The 26,004-nt window shown below is 44.0% G+C and overlaps 1 protein-coding gene across 10 annotated transcripts in view; it reads right to left on the bottom strand.

Annotated features, from left to right (window-relative positions):
• Positions 1-26,004, bottom strand: part of LOC126297914 (thrombospondin type-1 domain-containing protein 7A-like) — a 1,219,654-nt gene that overhangs the window by 140,367 nt on the left and 1,053,283 nt on the right. For 5 of the 10 annotated variants that reach the window (XM_049989222.1, XM_049989223.1, XM_049989229.1 and 2 more), the window contains 2 exons: positions 22,636-22,746; positions 1,286-1,424 (listed from right to left, as the gene is read on the bottom strand). In XM_049989222.1, the coding sequence (XP_049845179.1) occupies positions 1,286-1,424; positions 22,636-22,746 (250 nt within the window). The remainder of the gene's footprint in view (positions 1-1,285; positions 1,425-22,635; positions 22,747-26,004) is intronic. The other 5 variants (XM_049989225.1, XM_049989227.1, XM_049989230.1 and 2 more) reach the window with 1 other exon arrangement.

The following is a 26,004-nucleotide window of genomic DNA, read 5'->3' as shown; positions in this document are numbered from 1 at the left end:
CGCAATTTATAGGAAAACATATCCTTAACTTGAGCCTACTGGTACAGATCTACATTATGACATTTTCAAAACTTTAAACACACATTCTGCAGTGGTCCAGCTTTGTGACGATGATGCAGAAAGTGTAAACAGTATGTCTTCACAAAATGTTGTTAATATGGATCGCACAGTCAGAGGACAGGCCCCTCTCCTTGTAACCAGGCGACATCTGATCAATTATTTTGAAACTGTGTGATACCATACGGTACCTTTAATCCAGTGATAACTGCTAAGGTACAGTATATTGATTGGTATGGATCATAGTTATCGTGATTCATTACATATCCTCTTATTTCAAATCTTACTTCATGCTGATTGCGAAATTGCGTGTCAAATTGGTATAGTGGAACAAATTTATTCCTTGTGGCCTTGAACATTGTTTGCTATGAGACAAATAAATAACATTCATATTAGTAAACACGTTGATTTGGCTGTAGCTATCTGCTGAATAACTATAGCAAAAACGCTTAAAATTTTCCTCTTCCTTTCGGTACCATGACTGTGGACGTGTGAAATATGGTGTACAACTTTACTAAAAGTTCGACGTTCGTTGATGTAACAAATCAGCTTCACTTGAGCAACTTTCATTGTGCCCTGTATTAGTTGTTCTGAACTGAAATGAAACAACTTCGACTTTTCTGTTCACGAAAATTACACGTGAAACCCGTACTTTGGCACAATATACAGATAATCAAACAGAACTCGGAGATATAAATTGAAATTCCTTTGGTCCAGTATTTCAAGTCATGGTGCATGTAGTTTGCTACCACGTTTAAATAAAATAAGTGTTAGTGCCAAATAACTTTATAAAACCTTTGTCGAAATATCGAAAAGTTTCAGTGACACCATCCGACGCTATAGTTTCAGTAACAATAGTTGAATATCGTTAACATCTTAGTCTCAGGGAAACAATTCCTACTTACGGATTAAAACACTTACAACCATTAAGACGCCCCTAGGTCCCTTTCTATAAATTTGTCTCAGAAACTAGCTGTAAGCAACTTTAGTGAGTGAAGTTATTTTGGCCTTTGTATTTTTCTTGGCACTCGCACACAGTAAACGACCTACAAACAAACTCGTTATTAATACTAGGCGCTCAAGAGAGGTGAGGTGCCTCAGATTCCATATTATTATTTTACTAGGGAATATATAGCACCTGTATGTGCATGCATTTGCCAGCTGGTAAACAGCACGCATACACCAATGTCAAATTGTGTTACTAGTTGCTGTTAAAAGCGCAACTTACTTTCCTGGTCCTATTGTGAAGACCTGGTCCGCAGAGGGTCGTACATTCTTCCCAGGCACTCCACTCCGTCAGCGCACAGTCTACAGGGCATGGTATGAGGCACGGTTCCTCTTCTAATCCACTACTGGCTCCGCAGAGGCTAACAAAAACACATTTTTAAATGGAAAAACAGTATTTTTTAGAAATTTTTAAAAAATGTAGTTAATCGGATTTATAACAAGCTCAAATTTAAATTTTTATGTCAAAATCTCCTGTAAGTTTTTGCTGTCTGACAGCCTTCCATAAATCATGATGGTAATGCTGAATCTGATTCCGTCAACTGACGCATATTCCTCTCTGACACTATCTAAGTAACGTCAATTCCATGTATTTTGTTTTTCTGCAAGTATTTGTGCTCATAATCATCAGTAGTAAGACTGAGATCGATATTCTAGCGATCAGTGCAATTCATTTCTCATACTATAACCTTTAATTTATTTCAGTATTAAAGGAAGTCGAATATTGGGATGTGACATTGATGAAGTCGAGATAAAGCATTTGGATTTTTAATGACTTTTGTCCAGCGGGAAGCTGGCGTTAAATCTTTAACATCACGGAGCAAATCTTAGATTCTCCTGGAAGGTATGACATCCTTATGCAATTTATTCATCTTCCTTCAACGTGTATTCTGTCCCATTTTATTGCCATTATTAATACATATTAAAAATTAGTACATAATGAAACCGAAACCAAGGTATGTTTTTGTACATCAATTTTCATTCTACATTACAGGACATTATTGTCATTTACAAATCTGAGTTGCGAAAATGCGACTTTCACTCTGAATTGCAGGCGAAAAATTCCTTTGTACGGCTTGTGCCATTGCTTTTTCGCTTTGCACTGTAGTTTAATATCCATACAGTCACTGTAACGACTAAAAGTGAAAAAGCATTTTTTTTGTTCAGCTGTTCACTATCTTCCTGAAAGGTTACGTGGTTCAATCCGTTCGTTACTCTGAATGTCAGTTTCAGTCTCCGTAAGAATAGTGAAGTATCATTGTTGTAAAATTATTTGAAATGTAGTGTTACTTTCAGTTTTTTGTTTATTGCTACGCTGTTTAAATTTCGTTTCTTGCTGTCTTTTACTTAACTCATCCGATGGATCTATTGTTGTTTTATTTACACAAATAGCTTTTAATATTGCCGTTATACCTGTAACGAAGTTTGTCTAATCTTAATTTTTTATATGTTTCCATCCTTTGCATTGGTATCATATTGGTGCTCACATAACATTGGGTTAGCGATCATTGTTTTTATTTTCATTCTGTCTAAACCATCACTTAGGCTCACATTAATAACGTCCATAAAGACGCATGGTTCCATCTACGGAAATCATGAATGCAGAGCCGGTGGTCACACATTTGACTCACCCATAAATATTTTTCGCAAAATTAGCTGTTGTTTCCTAAATTTTCTATTGGTAATAACATATATGGCTTATTTTTTATTCGTTCTTAGCTGTAGGTTCGTAGCACTTTGAGACCTTGCGTAAGTTGTTAGCACTTCTTAGCATCTATGGCGTCACACCCTTATCTGACATACTATAATTCGATGTTCAAATGATTATACTCATTTACGCGCTTGTCATCTACATTCATTTACTTGCTATCCCCTTTGTATTCAAGCCTCTGGCAAAGTTTTCCTCTTCGTTCACTTGACTTTGTACTTCGCAAAATACATAACACGCAAACATTTAATTTTCACTGCATGATATATTTTTCTTTCCGATCTCTGTACAACACATCTCTGGTATGGAGGACTCTCAAGCAAATCCTCTCGTTTTGGAGAAGGAAGTTCGATTCGACTCTTATGAAACTTTGGGCTTCAAGGCGCAGTATTGCTCTATGTTGTTCACTAACCATTTTGGAAGTAATTTTCATACCGCAAATTGTTGTTTTCAACATTATTCCAGATATCTGTCTAGTCTCACGCCTGGAATGCTTCGAACAATTCAAGGTGTTTCAAAAATATTCAGTTTACTTAACAAGACTATATTAGCTTCTGCAGCCTACACCAATGAAGATACAAACTTCGGGTCCCCTTTGCAAGGGATTACAAAGTTCTTATTTATCAAGAAACATCCAATTTTACGAGGACGTGTCTTCCTCAGGGCGCGCAAAATAAAACTGGCCCGGAAAATATTTGCAGTAAGACTGACGCTGGACTGACTCTTGTCAATGAACATCACAGAAGACGCTGGAAATACACTGAAGCGCCAAAGAATCTGGTATAGGAATGCCTATTCAAATACAGAGATACGTAAACAGGCAAAATACGGCGCTGCGGTCGGCAACACCTATATAAGACATGTGTCTGGCGCAGTTATTAGATCGGTTACTGCTGCTACAATGGCAAGTTTTCAAGATTTAAGTGAATCTGAATGTGGTCTTATAGTCGGCGCACGAACGATGGGACACATAATTTCCGATGTAGCGATGAAGTGTGGATTTTTCCGTAAGACCATTTCACGAGTGTACCATGAATATCAGGAATCCGGTAAAATATCAAATTTCCGACATCGCTGCGGCCGGAAAAAGATTCTGCAAGAAGGCGTGACCAATGACGACTAAAGAGAATCGTTCAATGTAATAGAAGTGCAACCCTTCCGCAAATTGCTCCGGATTTCAGTGTTGGGCCTTCAACTAGTGTCAGCGTTCGAACCATTCAACGAAACATTATCGATATGGGCTTTCGGAGCCGAAGGCCTACTCCTGTATATTTGATGACTGCATGACACAACGCTTTACGCCTCGCCTGGGTCCGTCAACACTGACATTGGACTGTTGATGACTGGAAATATGTTACCTGGTCGGACGAGTCTCGTTTCAAATTGTATCGAGCGGATGGACGTGTGGGTTTGGACACAACCTCATGAATTCATGGACCTTGCATGCGAGCAGGGACTGTTCAAGATGGTGGAGGCTCTGTAATGGTCTTTGGCGTGTGCAGTTGGTGTGATATGGGACCCCTGATACGTCTAGGAACGAATCTGACAGATGACACGTACGTAAGCATCCTGTCTGATCACCTGCATCCGTTCATGTCCATTATCCATTCTGACGGACATGGGCATTTCCAGCAGGACAGCGCGACACTCCATACGCCCACAATTGCTTCAGAGTGATCCCAGGAACGCTCTTCTGAGTTTAAACAGTTCCGCTGGCCATCAAACTCCCCAGACGTGAACGTTATGGAGCATATCTGGCATGCCTTGCAACGTGCTGCTCAGAAGAGATTTCGACTCGCTCGTAGTCTTACGGATTTACGGACAGCCCTGTAGGATTCACTGTGCCAGTTCCCTCCAGCACTACTTCAGACATTAGTCGATTCCATACCACGCGGTGTTGCGGCACTTTTGCATGCTCGCGGGGGTCCTATACGACATTAGGTAGGTGTACCAGTTTCTTTGGCTCGTCAGCGTATTAGACTGTAAGAAACGCGTAGCAGCACTGCTTGAAGGATAGTAGCAATAGCGTATTCCTTGGTCTGCTGTAGTTCTTCCTAAGTGTAAAGTTTATTTGAGTACACTTGACCTTTCAATTTTCCCTACAAGTAAAAGCCACAGGGAGAGCGGTCAGGAGATCAAGTAGGCCAAGAGACTCCATTACCTCTGCTGATTGCCCTCTTCTCACCGAACACGTCATGCACACTTGACATGGTTGTTAATGCGGCGTGTGCAGTTGTGCCATCTTACTGAAGAAACCCATACAGTCGTTCATCAAAAAAATAGTTCAGATGGCTCTAAGCACTATGGGACTTAACATCTAAGGTCATCAGTTCCCTAGACTTAGAGCTATACAGGGTGTTACAAAAAGGTACGGCATAACTTTCAGGAAACATGCCTCAACCACAAAGAAAGAAAATATGTTATGTGGACATGTTAGAGCTCATTTTATTACTTCTCTTCAAATCACATTAATCATGGAATGGAAACACACAGCAACAGAACATACCAGCGTGACTTCAAACACTTTGTTACAGGATATGTTCAAAATGTCTTCCGTTAGCGAGGAAACATGCATCCACCCTCCGCCGCATGGAATCCCTGATGCGCTGATGCAGCCCTGGAGAATGGCGTATTAAATCACAGCCGTCCACAATACAAGCACGAAGAGTTTCTACATTTGGTACATGGGTTGCGTAGACAAGAGCTTTCAAATGCCCCCATAAATGAAAGTCAAGACGGTTGACGTCAGGAGAGCGTGGAGACCATGGAATGGTCGCCTCTACCAATCCATCGGTCGCCGAATCTGTTGCTGAGAAGCGTACGAGCACTTCGACTGAAATGTGCAGGAGCTCCATCATGCATGAACCACATGTTGTGTCGTACTTGTAAAGGCACATGTCCTAGCAGCACAGGTAGAGTATCCCGTATGAAATCATGATAACGTGCTCCATTGAGCGTAGGTGGAAGAACATGGGGCCCAATCAAGACATCACCAACAATGCCTGCCCAAACGTTCACAGAAAATCTGTGTTGATGACGTGATTGCACAATTGCGTGCGGATTCTCGTCAGCCCACACATGATGATTGTGAAAATGTACAATTTGATCGCGTTGGAAGATAAAATTTGCACTGAAATGAGGATTGACACATTGTTGGATGAACCATTCGCAGAAGTGTACTCGTGGAGGCCAGTCAGCTGCTGATAGTGCCTGCACACACTGTACATGGTACGGAAGCAACTGGTTTTCCCGTAGCACTGTCCATACAGTGACGTGGTCAACGTTACCTTGTTCAGTAGCAACTTCTCTGACGCTGACATTAGGGTTATCGTCAACTGCAAGAAGAATTTCCTCGTCCATTGCAGGTGTCCTCGTCGTTCTAGGTCTTCCCCAGTCGCGAGTCATAGGCTGGAATGTTCCGTGCTCCTTAAGACGCCGATCAATTGCTTCGAACGTCTTCCTGTCGGTACACCTTCGTTCTGGAAATCTGTCTCGATACAAACGTACCGCGCCACGGCTATTGCCCCGTGCTAATCCATACATCAAATGGGCATCTGCCAACTCCGCATTTGTAAACATTGCACTGACTGCAAAACCACGTTCGTGATGAAGACTAACCTGTTGATGCTACGTACTGATGTTTTTCATGCTAGTACTGTAGAGCAATGTGTCGCATGTCAACACAAGCACCGAAGTCAACATTACCTTCCTTCAATTGGGTCAACTGGCGGTGAATCGAGGAAGTACAGTACATGCTGAGGAAACTAAAGTGAGCTCTAACATGGAAATTAAGCGTTTCCGGCCACATGTCAACATAACATGTTTTCTTTATTTGTGTGTGAGGAATGTTTCCTGAAAGTTTGGCCGTACCTTTTGTAACACCCTGTATAAACCTAACTAACCTAAGGACATCACACACATCCATGCCCGGGGCAGGATTCGAGCCTGCGACCGCAGCAGCAGCGCGGTTCCGTACTGAAGCGCGTAGAACCGCTCGGTCACAGCGGCCGGCAGTCGCTCATCTTCTGTGAGCTGAACCACATATAGATTAAACAGTTTCTGGAAATACCGGCTAGTATTAAAAATCTTGTGAAAGACTCGCGTTACGATGCGGACACCAGACATTGCGCACCATACATCAATCTTGAGATTATACAGTGGCTTTTCAAAGTACTGATAGAGATTTTTTGATGGATAATGGGGCATATTCTGTGAGTTCATATACCCTGACACACAGAACCATGCTGAATCTGAAGAAATGAAAAACTGAGCACCTAAAATTTTTGATTTCACTTCAGTAGGAAAACACTGGCAGAACTCAACACGCGAAGGTTCGTCTGGACGCTTTTTTGCGCAAGAGTAAATCTGTGAGGGGTACTGATGTCTCATGCTTCGGCACGTCAACCTCTTTAATTATAACTTGCAGAGACAAATATCGTTGAGTAATCGACGGATTTTGCTCCAGGCTTTCCTTCACTCGAGCAACGTTTTCTGATTTTCGATCTCTTTTCGGATTCTTACGCTTGTTATTTTCTTTAAAGCCCGTTTCGCACCATCTTGTCACTAATTTTTGGATTTCAGAGTATACTAGAGATTTGCCAAAAGCACTTCCAGTCTTAAAGTCTAGCGCAAACACTTCCACACACGTTTCCCATGATCTGTGCTTTGTCTAGCACTAGACAGTGAACACGGGCTGTTTTGTCGCGAGCACGATTTTGTGTTGCATTCAACTGGTCACTAAACACGGCTGCTCCACTCACTCACTGAAACGTAATGACATTGCGAAGAATTCGGTACGGAACGTGTGGCAGATACGCATGCGCAAATATGTGACAGCAACCGACTGGTGCATCGAAATCATAGTTTCCAGCATTCTCTTAAATAGGCTCTCCTCTTGTTCATTAACAGAGATCACTTCCATGCCAGTCTTATATGTATTTTCCGGACCAGTTATATTTTTCTCACATGTATTAGCAAGAACATTTATTGGGTGATCAAAAAGTTTCCGTTCGAAGTTCACATATTCCAGAATCGGTATGCCGTTCAGGCAAATTTTCCGTGAGCATTGCGGCTATCATCGCACCGACGCACCAGGTTGAAGACACGCGTTTGGTGAAACATCGTGTCCTGCTCCGTGAAGAGGTTCGTAAGTCCCTGCTGCGCGTCCTAGTCGGACAGGAATCATCATCCATTCAAAGCGTTTTTTAAGGGACCAAAGGCGTGATAACCACATGTGGAGAGATCAAGACTATGCATTGAGTTGACAAATGTGATGGGGTAGTGATATGCTCTTATACAGTTGGCGATAGTATATCATGCACCAGGTATTAAAGGGCAGTGCATTGGAGGAGTTGTCATTTTTACTCAGGTGATTCACGTGAAAAGGATTCAGACGTGATTATGACCGCGCTACGGAAATCAACAGACTTTGAGCGCGAAATGGTAGTTGGAGCTAGACTCATGAAATATTCCGTTTCTAAATCGTCAGGGAATTCAGTATTTCGAGATCCCAAGCGTCAAGAGTGTGCATAGAATACTAGATTTCAGGCGTTACCTCTCAACACGGACAATGCAGTGGCCGGCGACCTTCACTTAACGACCGAAAGAAGCAGTGTTTGCGTAGAGTTGTCAGTGCTAACAGACAAGCAACACTGCGTGGATTACCTGATAAATCAATGTCGGACGTACGACGAACTGATCGGTTAGAACAGTGCGGGGAAATTTGGCGTTAATGGACAATGGCAGTAGACGACCGACGCGAGTACCTTTGTTAACATCACGACATCGCCTGCGGCTCCTCTCTTTGGCTCATGAACATATCGGTTGGACCACAGGCGACTGTAAAACCGTGGCCCAATCAGTTGTGTCCTAATTTCAGTTGGTGAGAGCTGATAGTAGGTTTCAAGTGTGGCGCAGACCCCACGAAGTCATTGACCCAAGTTGTCAACAAGGTACTGCGCAAACTGGTGGTGGCACCATAATCGTGTGGACTGTGTTTAAATGGAACGTACTGAGTCTTCTGATCCAGCTGGACGGATCACTGACTGGGAATGGCTATGTTCGGCCACTTCGAGGCCATTTTTAGCCATTCATGGACTTTATGTTCTAAAGCAACGATTAGATATTTGTGGATGACAATTCGACATGTTACCGGGGAAAAACTCTTTGCGACTGGGTTGAAGAACGTTCTGGACAATTCGAACGAATGATTTGGTGACCCATATCGCCCGATAAGAATCCCATCGAACATTTATGGGACATACTCGAGAGGTCAGTCCGTGCACAAAATTCTGTACGGGCAACACTTTCGTAGTTATGGACTAGTATAGAGGCAGAATGGTTTAATATTTCTGCAAGGGACTTGTTGAGACCGTGCCACGTGAAGATGCTGCACTACCCTGGGCCAAAGGAGGTCCGACGCGATATTAGGAGCGTTCCCATGACATTTGATACCCCAGTGGAAGGCGTGTGCTCGATTGTTTCCCACCTGAGTCGTCGTAACTTCTGCGTTACGGTATTTGCGATATGGGGATGTTCGTTGTCATGAAGCAGCAGAGTTCCTTGGCTCACTATTCTACAACGGTGGTTTTCAACAGACATGCTGGCCAATAGACATTCTTATTATTTAGATGGATGTCTATCGGTGTTTGTACTTCGACAGCCAAAGAAAGAATAACAACACGTTGGTCCTTTTTGGACGTATTTGGTAATAACGTCGCCATAGTTTACGTTTTCCTATTTACAGCACGCACGTCGGAAAGACACGAATGCCACACTAATCCTCTGTTCTACATGTCATTGCTTATGTACACCCATCGCAGTCGGGCTACGTTGCATATAAGCTGCAGCAACGCCCTCAAACGGAAACTTTTTTATCATCCCTTATACAACTTTGGGGTATTCTTTACGATTATGTTTTATATCAAAACTTTTATTTACCCTTCACAAATGTGTAGTGTATCCTCCAAGGGATGCACTACAAGCAGCCAGTCGATAGTCAAGCTCATCCTATATTTTTTCCAGCAATCCTGGAGTTACTGCATTCACTGCTGTTGATATGGGGCGTCTAAGTTCGCACAAAGTTATTAGGTCGATGACGCATGTAGACAGAATCTTCACAATCCACCACGAGCACAAAAATGTCTCGTACTGTGAGTTACATCAACCTTGTAGGCCAGTGGTGCCATATGAGATCCGGTTATGCTCTTAAGCGGTATGAGGTATCGTAAATCACATCGTGCAAATATAACTGAACTGCACCTCTTGAAACGGAGAACATACAACACCTTTGGTTGCTGCTTACAATTTGATTCACGTTGGGTAATGGACGAGCGAGCGAGCTAGATAGCTCATAAAGATCCCTCCTAGCAACATCATTAACTAGAAACGTTAAACTGGCGCCAATGTAAACTTTCAGTTTCGATGCATGAGTTGAAATTCAGTTTAAATTTCTATCTTCATTCATGTAGATGATACAACCAGGTGAAATTTGATTAACTTTTGGAAAAACCCTGTATATATGTTTCGAAGTGACAGTGCTTCTATCAGTCATTTGATGTTACTGCAACAGGCAATGTGCCATATTTTCTTCATGTAATGAACAATAAAATACATGGAATTGTAAGAGTATGTTGGTGATTTATTGTGCACTGCCTGACAAAAAAAGTGAAGCGCCCAGAAGAGGATAAGGAAATGAAATGAAACTCCGAGGGCTGAGATGGTATGCGGTGTTATTTCAGTGATAACAAAGTTGAGTCAAATTTACAAAGAACTTTGCAGTATGACCAAAATTATCATTTTAACGTTCCACCCTCTCTGGTCTGCATACATGCACTGATTCAGTTGGAAAGGGTGTCATAAAGCCGTCGTATCATCTCCTGAATCAACCTGGTCCATACATGTTGTAAATGGTCCTTAATTTCCTGAATACTATCTCTGAAATGGAGTTGACGTCAAACTTGGTCCCACACATGCTCTAATATGGAGGGCATATCTGAGGATCTTGCTGACCAAGGGAGTACCTCAACATCACGCACACAGTTCATAGAGGCACGTGCCATGTGTGGACAACCATTGTCCTGTCGAAAAATGGCATCACGATACTGTCACATGAAAGGTAACACGTGAGGACACGGGATGTCTGTGACGTACGATGTGCTGCCAGATCTCCCGCAGTCACTACCAACCGTGCTTCCCAGCCACGGCACCATTACAAATGTAACCGTCCTTTTTGTGGTATTAGCGGCAACCTAGGTACGGGACGGTAATTTCCTAATCTGGCTGCAGCTTGTCACAGAATGTTGGAGGGGCTTTATAACTTGTCGGATGGCAGGCGCCGATGTAAGGCGTTTATAATGTGCTCGTGCACAATACAGAGTGTCTGTCTTGTGGTGGTCAGACGTGGTAGACTGGAACCTTGACAGCGTTTGTAGGCGTGTCTGTCATTTTTGCCTTCGACGGTGCCAACCCGCTATGCATCTGTACTTAGCAGGTCAGCTCAACCCCTGCGTTCAAGCTGGTTCCCACGATATCCGGCAGCCTCCAGAGTAACTCCCGGTAACCAGCCATAGGGCTCAGAAGATAGCAACAGGGGTCGCTCCAGACGTGAGACCTCTTGCTGCATCCGCTGTAGCTTCGATAGCCAGCAGGAAAACTGTAACCTACCGGTGCACGAGTATTTCTGTCCGCGCAGAGCCGGGTAGAGCCAGTTCCGTTTTCATCATACAGCGACTGATGTACCATCACCGTCTGGACACCGCCTCGGATCGGATATCGCCTTCGCCACCTTGACGGCAGCGCTCCCACGACCTGCGTTTCGAGCCATGGTGTTCCGCGGCGCGGACAAGTTGTGCTGCTCATGAGACAGAACTCTGCGTACGTACTTTGTTTTGAAGATAGGCATTTCATTGGTCGAGGGAACATAACCTACTCTCTCAATAATCTATTCTCGTTTCGTTGAAGGAGGATTGTTTGTGACGAACTTTTCCTTCACATAACTAAGAAGAATTGTTGGAGAACGTTTATTTTCGTTTGTTGTAATGCACCAGAAAAAGTAGACTCTTTCTGTTTGAAGTTAACTTGTTCAAATAAACAGAGTTTAATTACATCTTCACACGAACTTATGGGATATTCCGAGTGAGGGATACTTCAGTTGGTGACGAGATATTTCAAAAACTTTCACGCGACTCTTCTAGGTACTGCTTTAGTGTAATTTTTTCGTCATTGCATCTGGAGACGAGCCGGTAGACATTACTCACCCCATCATCCATCTGCTGCAGCACATGCAGCGCACCAGCAAACTGCTTCTGTAAAGGCTCGCGTCGCTCCCGCAGTCAGCAGCGGCATTTGCGGGACGCCTGGACCAGATTCACTCTTCAGTCCTCAACTTCTGGTCGCCGCCACCGCCGTTCCCTGAGTTCGACCGCAACGTGGAACCCTGGTCCTGTTACATAGTGAGGATAGAGCAACATTTCCTCGTTCACTTAATAACAGATGATACACAGCAGTGTGCCTATCTCCTGGCAAATGCCGGCCACTCTATCAGTTGATCCAGAGTCTGACGTGGACTTTCTTTCCAATACAGTGATGAAATCCAGTGTTTTGGATTCTTTTGGCTCTCGTTTCATGTGTCAGCGGCGTACCACAAGCATATTCGTTCTTTCAAACTGCCCAATGAGTGTTATCGAAAGCGAATCACTCATCTGCAGGCACTATCACGTAATTGTAGCTTCCAGTGTACAAACTCTCAGAGCAGACATTCCTGTGTCTCTTCACTGGTGCGGAGCATGGTGCTAGTACATTTCCCTGACGAGGGTCTCCGCCAAAATCATCAAAAACTAGAAGATCCTTCCCTAGAGTCTTGCCACCCATCATTTGGGCATTTGAGCAATCCCTGAACTCGTCCGCGACTTTGCAGGATCCAGCGTTGGTGTTCACCTCCTACCCCTCTTGAGGAGAACACTCCTTTCCTAACATGCCCTCTGGGGAGGTCACATGGAGGGTACACCTGTACTAACTGCCCTTGTGTGTTTAATGTTTCATTAGCCACCAACGGCTACAGTGTCGCTTCTGGCGTGCGAAGTGTACAGCATGCGGAAAACTGGGTCACAAGGTGCAAGCGAGCTGGCTCCTCCCACGCCACGTCAGTTGGCTGGACAGCCCCAGATTCCCCCGAATGCGATGTTCCCTGTGGGTAGGTCGCATCGCCAAACATTTGTTTTGTCCAATCCTTAATGCTCCACTCGAACAAGTCCATGTCTCTTCTGGTGTTGATGGATGGTGTCCCAGTTTAACTACAAATTGACGTGGGCTTGTCTGCCACTGTCACTGACTGTCAGACGTATCAAGCAATTGGGGCCCCAATTCTGCTCTATAGTTTCAGTAACAATCTCATTTCTGCCACAGGCACCTTCTCTGGCCACATTCAGTACGGCACCACATAATCACAGGCCGTGTTCTGTTCGTAAACACTTCTGGAGTTTCCAGTCTTCTTAGTCTTGACTTCTTCAAGGTCGTTGGATTAGAAATTCACAATTACAACCTCCTAGTGAGCCAGGTGGCAGCCAGCTCCTACACTTCGGACTTGTTTGCTAAGTATCCTGCTGTATTCTCCGTTCTCTTGTCTGGTGTCTGAGGTTTCGAGGCTCATATAACCTTCCTCCCTACTGCCATTCCTAAGTTCTGTAATGCTTGCATGATCCTATTCGCCCTCAGGGACAAGCTGAAGTAGGAACTTCAATGTTTGCAAGACGACGGCATCCTTACACCTGTTGGGTTACCCCACCGTTATAACTGAAAAACCCAACAAGGCCCAAGTGAGCAAGAGTGAATGCTCATTTTGTCATTGACTCCTACCCATTCCAAAAATGGAAGAGATCTTGAGCAAAATAGGCAGGGGCAAAATGTTCGCCAAAGTTGACCTTTGTGACACATAACCTCAGGCTCTTTTAGATGCAGCCTCCTGAGAAGTGTTGATGGCATAGAAGCCGTTTTGCCTGTTCTAATATAGTCAGCTTCCTTATGGTGTTGCAATTGCAGTGGCAATATTTCAGCGATACCTTGAAAACGTTCTGTGTGAGGTTCCAGGAACTGCTAACTACCTGGACGACGTATTAGTGACTGGTACATCTGCTGTCGTCCTAGCACATAATCTTGACATCTTGTTCCCAGTATCTGATCGTGGAGGGCTCCAATGTAACAAAGACAAGTCTGACTTTCTTGTGCCACAAGTGGAATATCTTGGACATGTGCTCAGTGCTTCAGGTATTCGTCCCATTCTTGAAGACATGGAAGCTATTCAAAAATTCTTAGTTCCTCAGGATATATCCCAACTGAAGTCGGTGTCGGGGCATCTGACGAACTACCAGCATTTTATCCCACATTTGGCTGTCATCACCTCCTTCGCAAGAATGTTCAGTGACAGTGGCCCCTGCAATGTGGCAGGGCGTTCTGGGCTCTGAAACAGGCTCTCCTCCAGGCCATGTGCTTGATGACGCGTGTTTGCTCCCAACCCTTCATCCTGGCCACAAATGCACCCAGCTATGGGGTAGAGCCGACAGATTCTCATGTGGCCAATGGTGTGGAACACCCGATTGTATTCGTGTCAGAGACTCTAAATACAGCCCAACATAATTATAGTCAAATCCAAAAGGAAGATTTAGCTATCATTTTCAGCATCAAGAAACTTTGTGGCTATGTCTATGGTTGGGCATTCACTCACCTCATGGATGTTAAGCCCTCGCTGTGTCTCCTCAAGTCTTCAGCTCTAATCCCTACCAACACAGTTTGCAACCTGCAACAATGGGCTCTCTTTCTTTCCAGTTACACTTACGAGATCACGTTTCAGCAACCATGCACCATGCTAAACTGCATCTTCTTTCCAGGTTACTAGTGGGGTAAGATCCGATGTTTGGTGCAAAGCCTGAAGTGCACTTTCACCTGGACTCTGACACGGAAGCTGCCATCCCACAGCTTGACTCTATGTGGACATCCTCTAATGGCACATGGCTAGCGACCCCATCCTACATGGTGTGTTGCGGCATGTCCAGTCAGGCTGGAAGACCAAACACATGACCTTCACATACTTTGATATACAGGCATTCTAGGCACGTCGACAGGAGCTTTACTCATGGGACAGCATTGTTCTGGTACCGGGTGGCAATGGTTGCACTCGGATGGTCATTCTTGGGGCCCTTCACAACTGCATTCTCCACTTGCTACATGAGGGCCACTGGGGGGATCATCCTCATGAAGTGACAGGCCACACAACATGTCTACTGGTGGGGCATGGATGCCGTCATCACAAACCTGGTTACAGCCTGACCTACAAGTCATAGCAAGCAAGCCCCTTCAATGCACCGATACTTCGGTTCGCCAAAAACACTCACCCCTACTCCTCCCTCCACACTGACTTTGTCAGACCCTGTGCCGGACTTCATGGATCATTACAATTGATGCTGGCACAGGGTTTCCATTTGTCTCCCATCTGACTTCTACCTATGCTACTCAGACCGTTATGGCTCTGACACAGATTTTTGCCCTGGAAGGACTCCCAGAAACCATTGTAACCGACAATGGCCCAAAATTTACATCCTCTGATTTTTCGTCCTTTTGTGCCTCCAATGGTATTTCTTTGAACGATACTGTCTCTTTTGACCTCAATTCAAATCGTGTGCCCAAACATTTTGATCAGACTTTTAAAACTGAAGTGTCCAAACTCTGACGTCAGCATTCCTTGGATGTTGTGCTCAGTCGCCCACAAGGTGGGTCTTGACCTGTGGAGACGCTGCATGGCTGACATTTTCAATCTTATGACCATCCTTCACCCTCAGGACAAACCCCACCTTGTCGATACAGGTTCACACTCCAAGACCCTGCCTGGGTGATGAATCTTGTCTGTAGAGAGCCCTGAAGGCTTCCCACAACAATCTCCTGTCTACTTGGCAGTGTCATGCTCCTGGTTACTCTCCCAGACGGCACACGATGCCACAAGAAACTCAAAAGGTATGCCCCCGCCATGGTTCCTTTCTTCGACCAGAGCCTCTTATACCATTCTCTGTTCCAGGTACACTGGACATGGTGGGGTCTCCTGCTGACACCAAGGACCTAAGGACCTCACATTGCCAGCATCACCTCCAGTCATTCCCACGTATGCGAGCCTCGGACGTCTACATCTCGACCCAACGACGACCACACAGATAGCGACGTCATCGACGACTCTGTACTTAAGGGTTATCCTTAGCTCAAATTCTGCGTTGATGCTGGTTTACTCAGTATCTGGCTCAGTCTCCAGAAGGCCTCCAGGTAACCAGCCAGAGGGTGCAGAAAGATAGCAACAGAGGTCGCTCTAAACACGTAACTATTGCTGCATACTCCGTAATTCGATAGTCAATAGGAAAATTGTAATCTTCCGCCAAATGATTACTTCTGCCGACGTGGAGCCGTCAAGAGCCAGTTCCGTCTTCGCCAGCCAGCGACTGATGTACCATCACCGTTTGGACACCGCCTTGGGTCGGATGTCGCCTTCGCCACCCGGACGGCTGCGCTCCCGCGGCCTGCGTTCCGAGCCTTGATGTTCTGCGCCAAGAACAAGTAGTGCTGCTAGTGAGATAGAGCTTAAATACGTACTTTGTTTTGAAGACAGACTTTTCATTTCGTTTCGTTTCATTGAAGAAGGATTGTTTGGGACGAACTTTTCCTTCACATAACTAAAAACAATTACTGAAGAACGTTTATTTTCTTGTGTTGTACTGCATCAGAAACAGTAGACTGTTTGTTTATTTGAACAAGTAAACTTCGAACATAAAGTTTTATTACATCTGTTTGTGATCTTGTGCAAGTATTCCGACTGAGGACTTTTTCAAGTACGCTTGCCCTCACATTCCCAAGGAGTCAAACGTCGGACATCTGTCACATCTGACTGGGACACAAATCTGGATATTGCACGATTGTACCTGTCAGCGCAATGCAGACCCACAATGAGGCTCCTTTCAAACTCTGTCAAGTGCTGATAACGCTGTCTCATACGAGTACGTGGCATCTCTATGTCGTTCGCAGTGATCAGACGATATATAACGCTGGTCAGAACCTTCATATACCCCACCAGGCATAGTAACAGCATTAAACGCTAACAATATCAATGCAGTATGGCGACTGTTCTACCTGTCACAGAGAATTGCTGCCCTAATGATTTACATTCCCGCCAACTGTGAGTACCTGTACGACATAAAATCGACATCCAACCACGTCTGCTGGATGCTTCCCTGTTTTGTCAGGCAGTGCATGTCTCATTTTTTAATCCCAGAGGAAAGGCTGCCGACAACACACTCGCTTCATGCTGTGTGTAATTTTTGAATAACATTGTTTGTTTGTTCAGGACTTTACACAGGATTTATGCTAGCGTAACAGTTGCACGACGGTCTTGAGGACCAAGTGCAAAGGCACGAATATGTAAATGTGAACAACCAACCACTTAGAGAACACCTACAGTCATGGACATGTAAATTTCTACATTCACAAGGGGAGATAACCATCAAACAGTTCAGCAAAATTTATTACTCGAACTGGGATTTTCAGTTTGATTGTTGCATGTTGCTATGACTTGTACTTTTGAGATTCGTACAGGCTGTAGATCTACGAATAACATATACAGTCTGGGATCATATGAGGACATCATAATAATCAGAGGATGTCTGAATGACGCCACAGCCAAGTCGGACAGAGGGCGGAAAACTTGAGAGTAGGAAAGGCAGCCATTGGCCGAAGCATCTGATCTTAGAGATCCAAAATTGTGACGAGCATCACCTTGTATATTTGCGTGCCAGTCAGAATATAGGTCTGTGGCTGAATATGGAACAGACGACATAACGCTTCCCAGACGTTTTCAGCTGACAATAAGCCGCAGATCGAGAAATATATCGACACTTCGTTGAGTATTTTAGATACCACGAACTATTACCTTAAGTTCATTATCATGCTGGACAGGGGCACTGGGCACAGAAATCTTAGAAAATCGGCGTGAAGTATGTCCTTGGGCACCTAACGTCACGGGTATGTTAGTAACACGACAGATGATGGAGGGTCGTGCTTAATCCCTATCCCTTCCATCTTCACACAATATGGATTCTAGCTGGCACGATAACTGTGTCTAGGGAGTTAAAAAGAATGGGATACAACGGTCCAGCAGCTCCTCATAAGCCACACTTTTCTGCATTCGCCCCGTCTTAATCGACGCCGCTGGACAGTGGACGACTGCAAACGAGTGATTTTGAGTGGTGAATCACTCTGTACCCTGTGGAAACCTGATCGAAGGGCTTGGGCTTGGCAAATACCTGCTATCATGCGTAGTGCGGAGGAGGTAGCGTTGGTATAGGAGTGTCGCACCGCGATTCGGCGTCCACGTTAAACTACAGTATCACCTATGATTGGCGGGTAAGACAGTTCGCTGTCGGAGGGGGGCAATCGCATACCAACTGCACTAGGACCATACTCAGTGAAGCACTGTCTTGTTCAAACCAGCCTATGGACTGTGGACAGATTTTTCCTCCAGAAAAGTTGGGGTATCGGTGATTAGGACGTGGTCCCCTTACTGCTCTTAAGAAAACGCTAAATGTGGAAGGATATGAAGATATTTTACAGCATTGTGTACTGTGAACAGTAGAGGAACAGTTTGGAGATGTTTCAGCACGAGAGTGCAACTTGCCATAAAGCAGCATCTGTAAGGCAATGATCTGTGGACAATAACAGTCGTGCAGTCCTGAAATGGATTGACCTCCTCAGAGTCCTGAGGTCAACCCATTGGAACATCTCTGGGATGAGGTAGAACGTCGATTTCGCTCCAGACCCCAAACATACGACAACACTATTACGGTTTGTGGATAGCATCTCATAACACAAAAAAGCAAGGAGGACTCCAATGACGTCATCAATTGCCGCCTATGTAAGAAACATAGCTCACCATCGAGGAGGATAAGAGCGAGGAATTTCTGACAAAAAGTGAGCAGTAAGTACCATAAAAAAGAGCAAGAAACAAAGACCGAAGTAGAACGTCGTGCACCTACGAAAAGGCAGGAAAAGAAGTTTCTGGCGAAATTTCAGAACTATGTGGTATAACAGAGAAGAAAGATGGGAGGCGGATGTAGGGATGATATATGATAATAGCGACCAGAATTTTGTGACACAAACTGGGCAGTTGTACGTAGAATGCGACAGCACACATCCTGAGGATTACAATGTGCTGTTACAGAAGTAAAAGAAGATTCGCCAATGCAGAACGTGAATCTATAACAAACACATAATACACTCAGAGCCAGTTCGTACAGGAAACGAACGCTTACTACAAAGAAGGAAACAACAAAACACCAGAACAGATCCGCTACAGATTTATGAAAGCAAAGAGGACGTTATGCAACTCACTAGACTGGAAGAGCCGATGAAGCTTACTACATCTCTAAGACGTCAAGTAAGGTATAAACATCCAGAAGGGAAGTATATTACTTTTCCTGTACCTGTTTTTGGAGATAGAATACATCTCAGAGTGAACAACGTGCCAACAAAAGTGGGAAAACTAGAGAGGTTTTTGAAGCAGGTTTCTGCTAAAGGAAATGAATCATTCCCCTTAGATACACTGTACAAGCACTTCGTAATCACGCATGGTCTTGTACCATGGGATTACAGACGAGTAGGACAAGACTGTCGAATATATACCTAATGGAGATAAAGATAGGGCAGCTTAATGTCATGAGAAGTGTCAACGTATTGCATGATGCTACAAGAGTCGCAGATGAGTTGCAGTTAGATCCATTGTGCCTCCAAGAACCGTATACGAAGTTATTAAAGATGCCCAGTTTGCCAATAACTGCCCTGAGAGTCACACAAGGGCAAAATCCTATAGCAGAAATAGTAATACGTAAAAAGGCCATTACAGGTAAAAAAAATATCACAGTACTGTTCAGAACACGTAATCTATGTGGAAAATTTAACCGGATGGAAGAGTTGCATCCTGATTTCCATGTACTTCCAGTTTAGTGTTGATATCGACGAGTATCTGCTAACACTAAAGGATGTTACTCACTTAGGACGAACTAAGTTCTTGTTGTACCCCATTGATGCAAATGCGAAGTTAGTATTGTGGCATAGCCGCCTTACTGATGACCTTGAAAGACAACTAGAAGAACTCAACCTATAGGTACTGAATGCACATCGCAATGCGCCAACCTACGAAGGGACGGTCAGAACAATGTCAAATATTGGCGTCACTTTAGGAAATACGGTAGCGGCGCACCGTACGAAAGGCTGGAAGATTGAGAGTGGAATGACATCAAGTGACCATATCATACACTATACCATAGCTGGAGGGGAAATCCAAGACACCAGAGAAAACTTGCACATAAGACCCAATCACAACATGAGAACGTTAACCGGAAACAACTAAGAAGGGTGTTTCAGCGTCCGGGGTGTCCATCAGTGGGTGATACATAGTTGTTAAAGCGCAACAACAGACAGTGGCTATTCATAGAGCAATGGAGTAATCGATACCTGCCAGAAGAGGTCGTTCTACAGGAGTATCTTGCATCTGGAGCGAGGTGATGCATAAATTAACATGCGAAACAAGAAGAGCTAGAAAGCTATCTATACCAGAGCAGCGTGACCCAAGAAGAAAGAGTCCAAAGATTGCGTAGACACAGGTACGTTAAACTACGAAGAATATTATGAGAAGACTATAGAAACAATAACCTTGTGTATTCCTTCTCACAACAAGAGTGGTTGGTTGGTGTTCCTATGGGACCAAACTGCTGAGGTCATCGGTCACTATGCTTACACACTACTTAAGCTAACTTAAACTAACTTACGCTAAGGACAACACACACACCCATGCCCGAGGGAGGACTCGAACCTCCGACGGGGGAAGCCGTGCGAACTGTGGCAAGGCGCCTAAGACCGCTCGGCTACCCCACGCGGCTCGCACAAGAAGAAATTAAACAAATAATTTTAAGACTAAAAAAAAAAACTCCATGACAGATGGAATCCCTGCCGAAGTAATACAAGCACTACGTGACCAATCAGATAGTTACTTGCACGAACTGTACAACGAATGTATTACGAAAGGAAAGGTCCCTGCACCGTGGAAAAAAGCTGAAGTGGGAATAATTAGTAAAGGGCAAGATAAGTATCCAATAATACCCAAATCCTACAGACCAATTTATCTTTTGAATTTTCTCGGCAAGATATTTGAAAAAATTATTATGCAGAAGATAAGAAGACCATAGACGGCAACACGGGATGAACGTTCACCAGTAGAGGTTAGAACAGGCAAGTCAACTGCAGACGCAATTAATAAGGCGATTTTGCTACCAACAGATACTCATTCTACGAACTCTCCAGCGATGATGATTGTTATTGCTGGAGCTTTCGATAACCTATAGCGGCCGTATTTCTGTGGTCACCTTAGGGATTTTGAGTGTCCAAAAGCGGTGTACAGTTGCCTGAGAGATTATTGCCACGGGAAACATGCTTCTTTAACATACCCAGGAAAGAAAGTAACGAAGACAAAAGTCTGTCCGCAGAGATCAATGTGCGTCCCAGAGTTTTAGGATTTAGTATTACAGGCACTACAGAAGTTACATGCAACTGTGGCATAAGTGGATGGTAGCATTTGCAGATGACGTACTATTCGCCGTGAGTAGTGCCTCCAGAATAATTATAGAACATAAATGTAATGCGGCGATCCACGAACTTGACGGCTGGTGTCGAAGTATCAAACTGTCATTAACGCCTCAGAAAACAACGTATCTTATACTGAATGGGAACCTAGTAAGAAACCCTAAAATAAAATTAATTGGTGGAACTATTAGGAGGAGCGCAGTAACGAGATATCTAGGGGTATTTCTGGACGAATGTAGTAACATCATATAGAGAAAGCAGGCAGAAAAGGTACAAATGTGATGAATAAAATTATAACCATTGCAAGCAGGCAATTTCGTTTCCCCTTGAAAACAATCAGAGTATTCTACCAATCTATATCAACATCAGTCGTAAGATATGGTGCGAGCGTTTGGGTTCATAGATTGCAGCTAGTGAAGCCAGCCTCATTAGTGAGAAGAGTTCAACGAGGAGTGCTACTAAGATTAAGGGGCCCTATTGCTCTACCACAAATGATGCATTGTTAGTAATTCTAGGAATATGCCCACTGGACTTGGAAATTAGTAAAAGGGGAGCCTTTTACTAGTTAAAGAAGGGCCGTCAAATGGAGGTACGAAGTGTGCCTGGAACTGAGGCCAGTTATAAAAAAGGAATAAAAGATTGCGTATTGCAACTGTGGCAAAATGAATGGGACACTTCAGGCACAGGCAGGAGTGCATACAAATTTCTCCTTAACAACGGGGACAGATTGAAAAGTAGATTTATTAAGCCGTCAAGTGGACTGATACATTACGTATGTCTCGTACGCTACGTATCTATACAAAATAAGGAAGCAGATGGATGATAGTTGCACCTGCGGCAGTGTGGACATAACAGAACACACATTTTGGGACTGCGTGGTGTATGAAGATTCGGCAGGTAACGTAAGTCAGGTATCAAGGATGATGGATCCCAAAGCAGCACTAAGGAGCGAGTCGACCTGGCGCATCTAGGACGATACTGCAGCCTCAGTATACACGAAGGCCGTGGAAGGCTTCACGAGGCATCATTCAACCCTAAGTCAGCATGCTGTCATCCAGGCTGGACAACACACTCTGCAAATGGAGAGAAGATAACTGAGGTCGTCAACCACTGAATGAAATAGTGTCCCAAGAAGCTACATTGCGTTGGTGCAGGTGATCATGGAATTGTGGACATCAAGACGTAACAGTGATGGGTGGAATTACCTTCTACGAACGATACACCGCTGACGTGCTTCCTGTTCGTCAAGTAATCCAGCAGACAATAGCTCTTGATCTGGGTAGTGTGAGGGCGAATCCAGTAGCAGAAACATGCATCTACAAGTTAAATGCACCAAAATAAATGAACAAGCACAAAACATATTCTGTAGTGCTTATAGTAGTATTACTAGTTGGGTAACGGGTTAAGCGTTTTATTGTAGTTTTGTAGTAGTAGAAGTACTTGTAGTATTTTACAAATTAAGTTTCCTAAAAATAGTTAATAGATAATTTATTACTATCTAAGGAAATGTGATTTGTATGGCCTATTCTAGCTTCTCGTATAATAGGCTGTAATTATGAAGAATAAATAGATAAATAAATAAATCATTACTTTCTCTGGTTTCAGCTTTTGAGAAAGAATAAGCTGCTATTCCTCCACAGACATTCATACATCTCACTGAACGTGCCCCCAGCAAGCTTCAAGCCATCATGAAAGCGAAGGGTGAAAATCCATCATATTAATGTCCACAGATATATATGTCAAGTTTTGATGATACTCGACGTTTACAAAGTTGTAACAACGAATCGGCACACGAAAACATTGATTTTAACGTAATACATTCTCGAGGAAAACTATCATAGATAGCTGTTGTGTTGGAGAAAGAGTATTGCTGTCGCCAGAGCGAATGATCTAGTTCAGCGAGTGACGTGGTTCACAGTCGTCAGACGTTGTACCGTCCGTCAGCAAGAAATTTGTGCTAAGGATGGGGAAGAGGCACAGTATCAATGCAGTTGATCATGAGTGTCCAATGTGTGTGCTATTCCATTGGCGGATAAAATCATCACCACGAGAATCATTCGCTGTGGGTATTAACGTGTTGATATCAGAGATCGTCGTCGACTATGAAGATTGTACAGCGTGTATGGGCGGGCTTCCAGTGTAGCAGATTACTTGCCACTTCAGCGCTGGACAATAAAAACCGGTGAACAGCAGCAGCACCGTCGAGATCCATCTGATCATAATCTACATCTACGTCTACATCCATACTCCGCAAGCCACCTGACGGTGTGTGGCAGAGGTTACCTTGAGTCCCTCTATCGGTTCTCCCTTCTATTCCAGTCTCGTATTGTTCGTGGGAAGAAAGGCTGTCGGTATGCCTCTGTATGGGCTCTAATCTCTGATTTTCTCCTCATGGTCTCTTCGTGAGATATACGTAGGAGGGAGCAATATACTGCTTGACTCCTCGGTGAAGGTATGTTCTCGAAACTTCAACAAAAGCCCGTGCCGAGCTACTGAGCGTCTCTCTTGCAGAGAAATTAGTCTAACGTTCGCGTAATAAAACCATGGATTTGTGAGGTACAGAAGTCAGCCGCCCGCACGTGTACCTCTGATCACCGCACGTCACTGCGCTCTGTGATGAGTATCAGCACTGGGATACCTCCACTGTACGCTAAAAACACAAATAAAGCTCACTTAGACTTATATGTCGTGACACATGTTCGTACGCGTACGAGTACTACGAAAACGTCGCAGGTTATGCATATCGCTTGTCAACAGAGATGTTTCGGCAGGTGATGGTGTTATTCGCTTATGGGGGGTGTCTGTATGGAATGATATGCAGCTCCTGATAGTGTGACTCAGTTTTGGCAACGAGCGATACAGGGATCGATGGTCGATTCATGTGCATCCATTTGTTCGCCTACAGTGCCTCGATGACGACTAATATTTTCGCCAATACAATGCACCAACTATCGTTGCCGAATTATGTTACAGTGACTGCAAGGATGGATAGAGGGTGCTTGTGTTGACTCGTAGGCTAGCTGATGCGAAGTCTGTGGATCACATCTGCGGTGCCATCACGTGAGATGCGCGCGCTTTGGATATAACTCCGGCCAACCTCTGTGAATATGAGTAGCTGTTGAATGGTCATGTATCAGAATAGAACCGCAACAGTTCCAGTATCTCGTGTGAGGGTGACTAGGTTACACATAATGACATGAATCAAAATTGGGCTATTCTGCGTTCGATAGATAGTAAGAGGTGAGGCGATCACAGACAGAGCATCACCTTGGTTTTGATTATGGTGGTGGTGGAAACTGGAAGGGACGGTGTTACAAAGGTTTTCAAGAAATTTGTCAGAGCCACCTTCTAGGACACATGAGTGAGAATGATGCTTTGGTTCGGAATTCTGCTTATATATGTACAACAATGCAGTAAACACATACGCAGTTTATGTGAGAGAAATCAATTTGCATCACCTGGAAACACGTTACAGTTTCCTAGGCGAGCGTGTGGGCCTTGATCCACTTGTTTTACGTGAGATGCCATTTGATGAGCCCATGCTAATACCAGGTACTCTCCCAACAAGCTGTTGTCAGTGCTTCATGTGGTCGATATTTTCTGATGTTTTCGTAAGATTTTCTATGGTGTTTCATCCATATTGTTTTCCAAGTGCATCTACATCAGCTGTTCCATTTAGTTATGTACACGTTGACTGTTTACTATCCTTGCCATTCTTAATTAACGACCGCATACACTTCATCTTTTAAATCCGAGTCTTTCTTCTCTTTATGGTTTACATATTTTAAACTCACGAACACACGATCTTATTATTGCATTTGATTTCAGGAGCTAGCTTTGATGTTAGAAGTGTCAGACAAAATATAAGAACAGACAGAGTGTTGAATGCTGCTATACACAGTATTTAGCGACACCTTTCAGTGTTCGTGGACAGTTCTAGATTGCTGTACACGCCCTCCTCGAATGTTTCCCACTATGCAGCTGAACCACGCTGACAGAGAGGGTCTTATTTATTCCCTGCGACGCACATTCAGTTTTCTTCTTCGTGATGTTGCGCTTATTTGTGGTGATTAAAGTGGTTTGGCACAAACCGAGAGACATAATGTAGCAATACACCATGAGAAATTAGTCGTAACGTTTGTATAATAATACCATGGATTTGAGTCCAGTATTTACGTATTACTGCTCTTGTGTGACGATGATAATTATGAACAGGACATCAGGCGCTCGACATCGGGATGTTAAGCGCGAGACCGCTCACATAAGGATATATGACATTGTTATAGTTGAGGTCTCCATCAGCGAAGGGCATGTAACTTTCCTCGCATATCATCTGGTCGTAACTGTTCTTGAGATTCACTTGAAGTTCGTTACGCATGATCAATCGAAAATAAAACTGAACTCTCAAGCTTATTTTCCAGTATTTTTCTGGAGTTTATGTAGCAGCTATTCAAGTTCCTTTTTACAAGGAAGCACAATGCTGTTCGATCATTTCGCAAAACACACAATACTACTGTTTGAAAAAAAACTATATGACGTATGTGTGCATATCGCATTTCTGCAGTCGGTGAATA

This window comes from Schistocerca gregaria, chromosome X (assembly GCF_023897955.1).
Source record: "Schistocerca gregaria isolate iqSchGreg1 chromosome X, iqSchGreg1.2, whole genome shotgun sequence".
In the NCBI taxonomy this organism is placed as follows: domain Eukaryota; kingdom Metazoa; phylum Arthropoda; class Insecta; order Orthoptera; family Acrididae; genus Schistocerca; species Schistocerca gregaria.
This window is presented reverse-complemented; position numbering and strand designations above follow the sequence as displayed.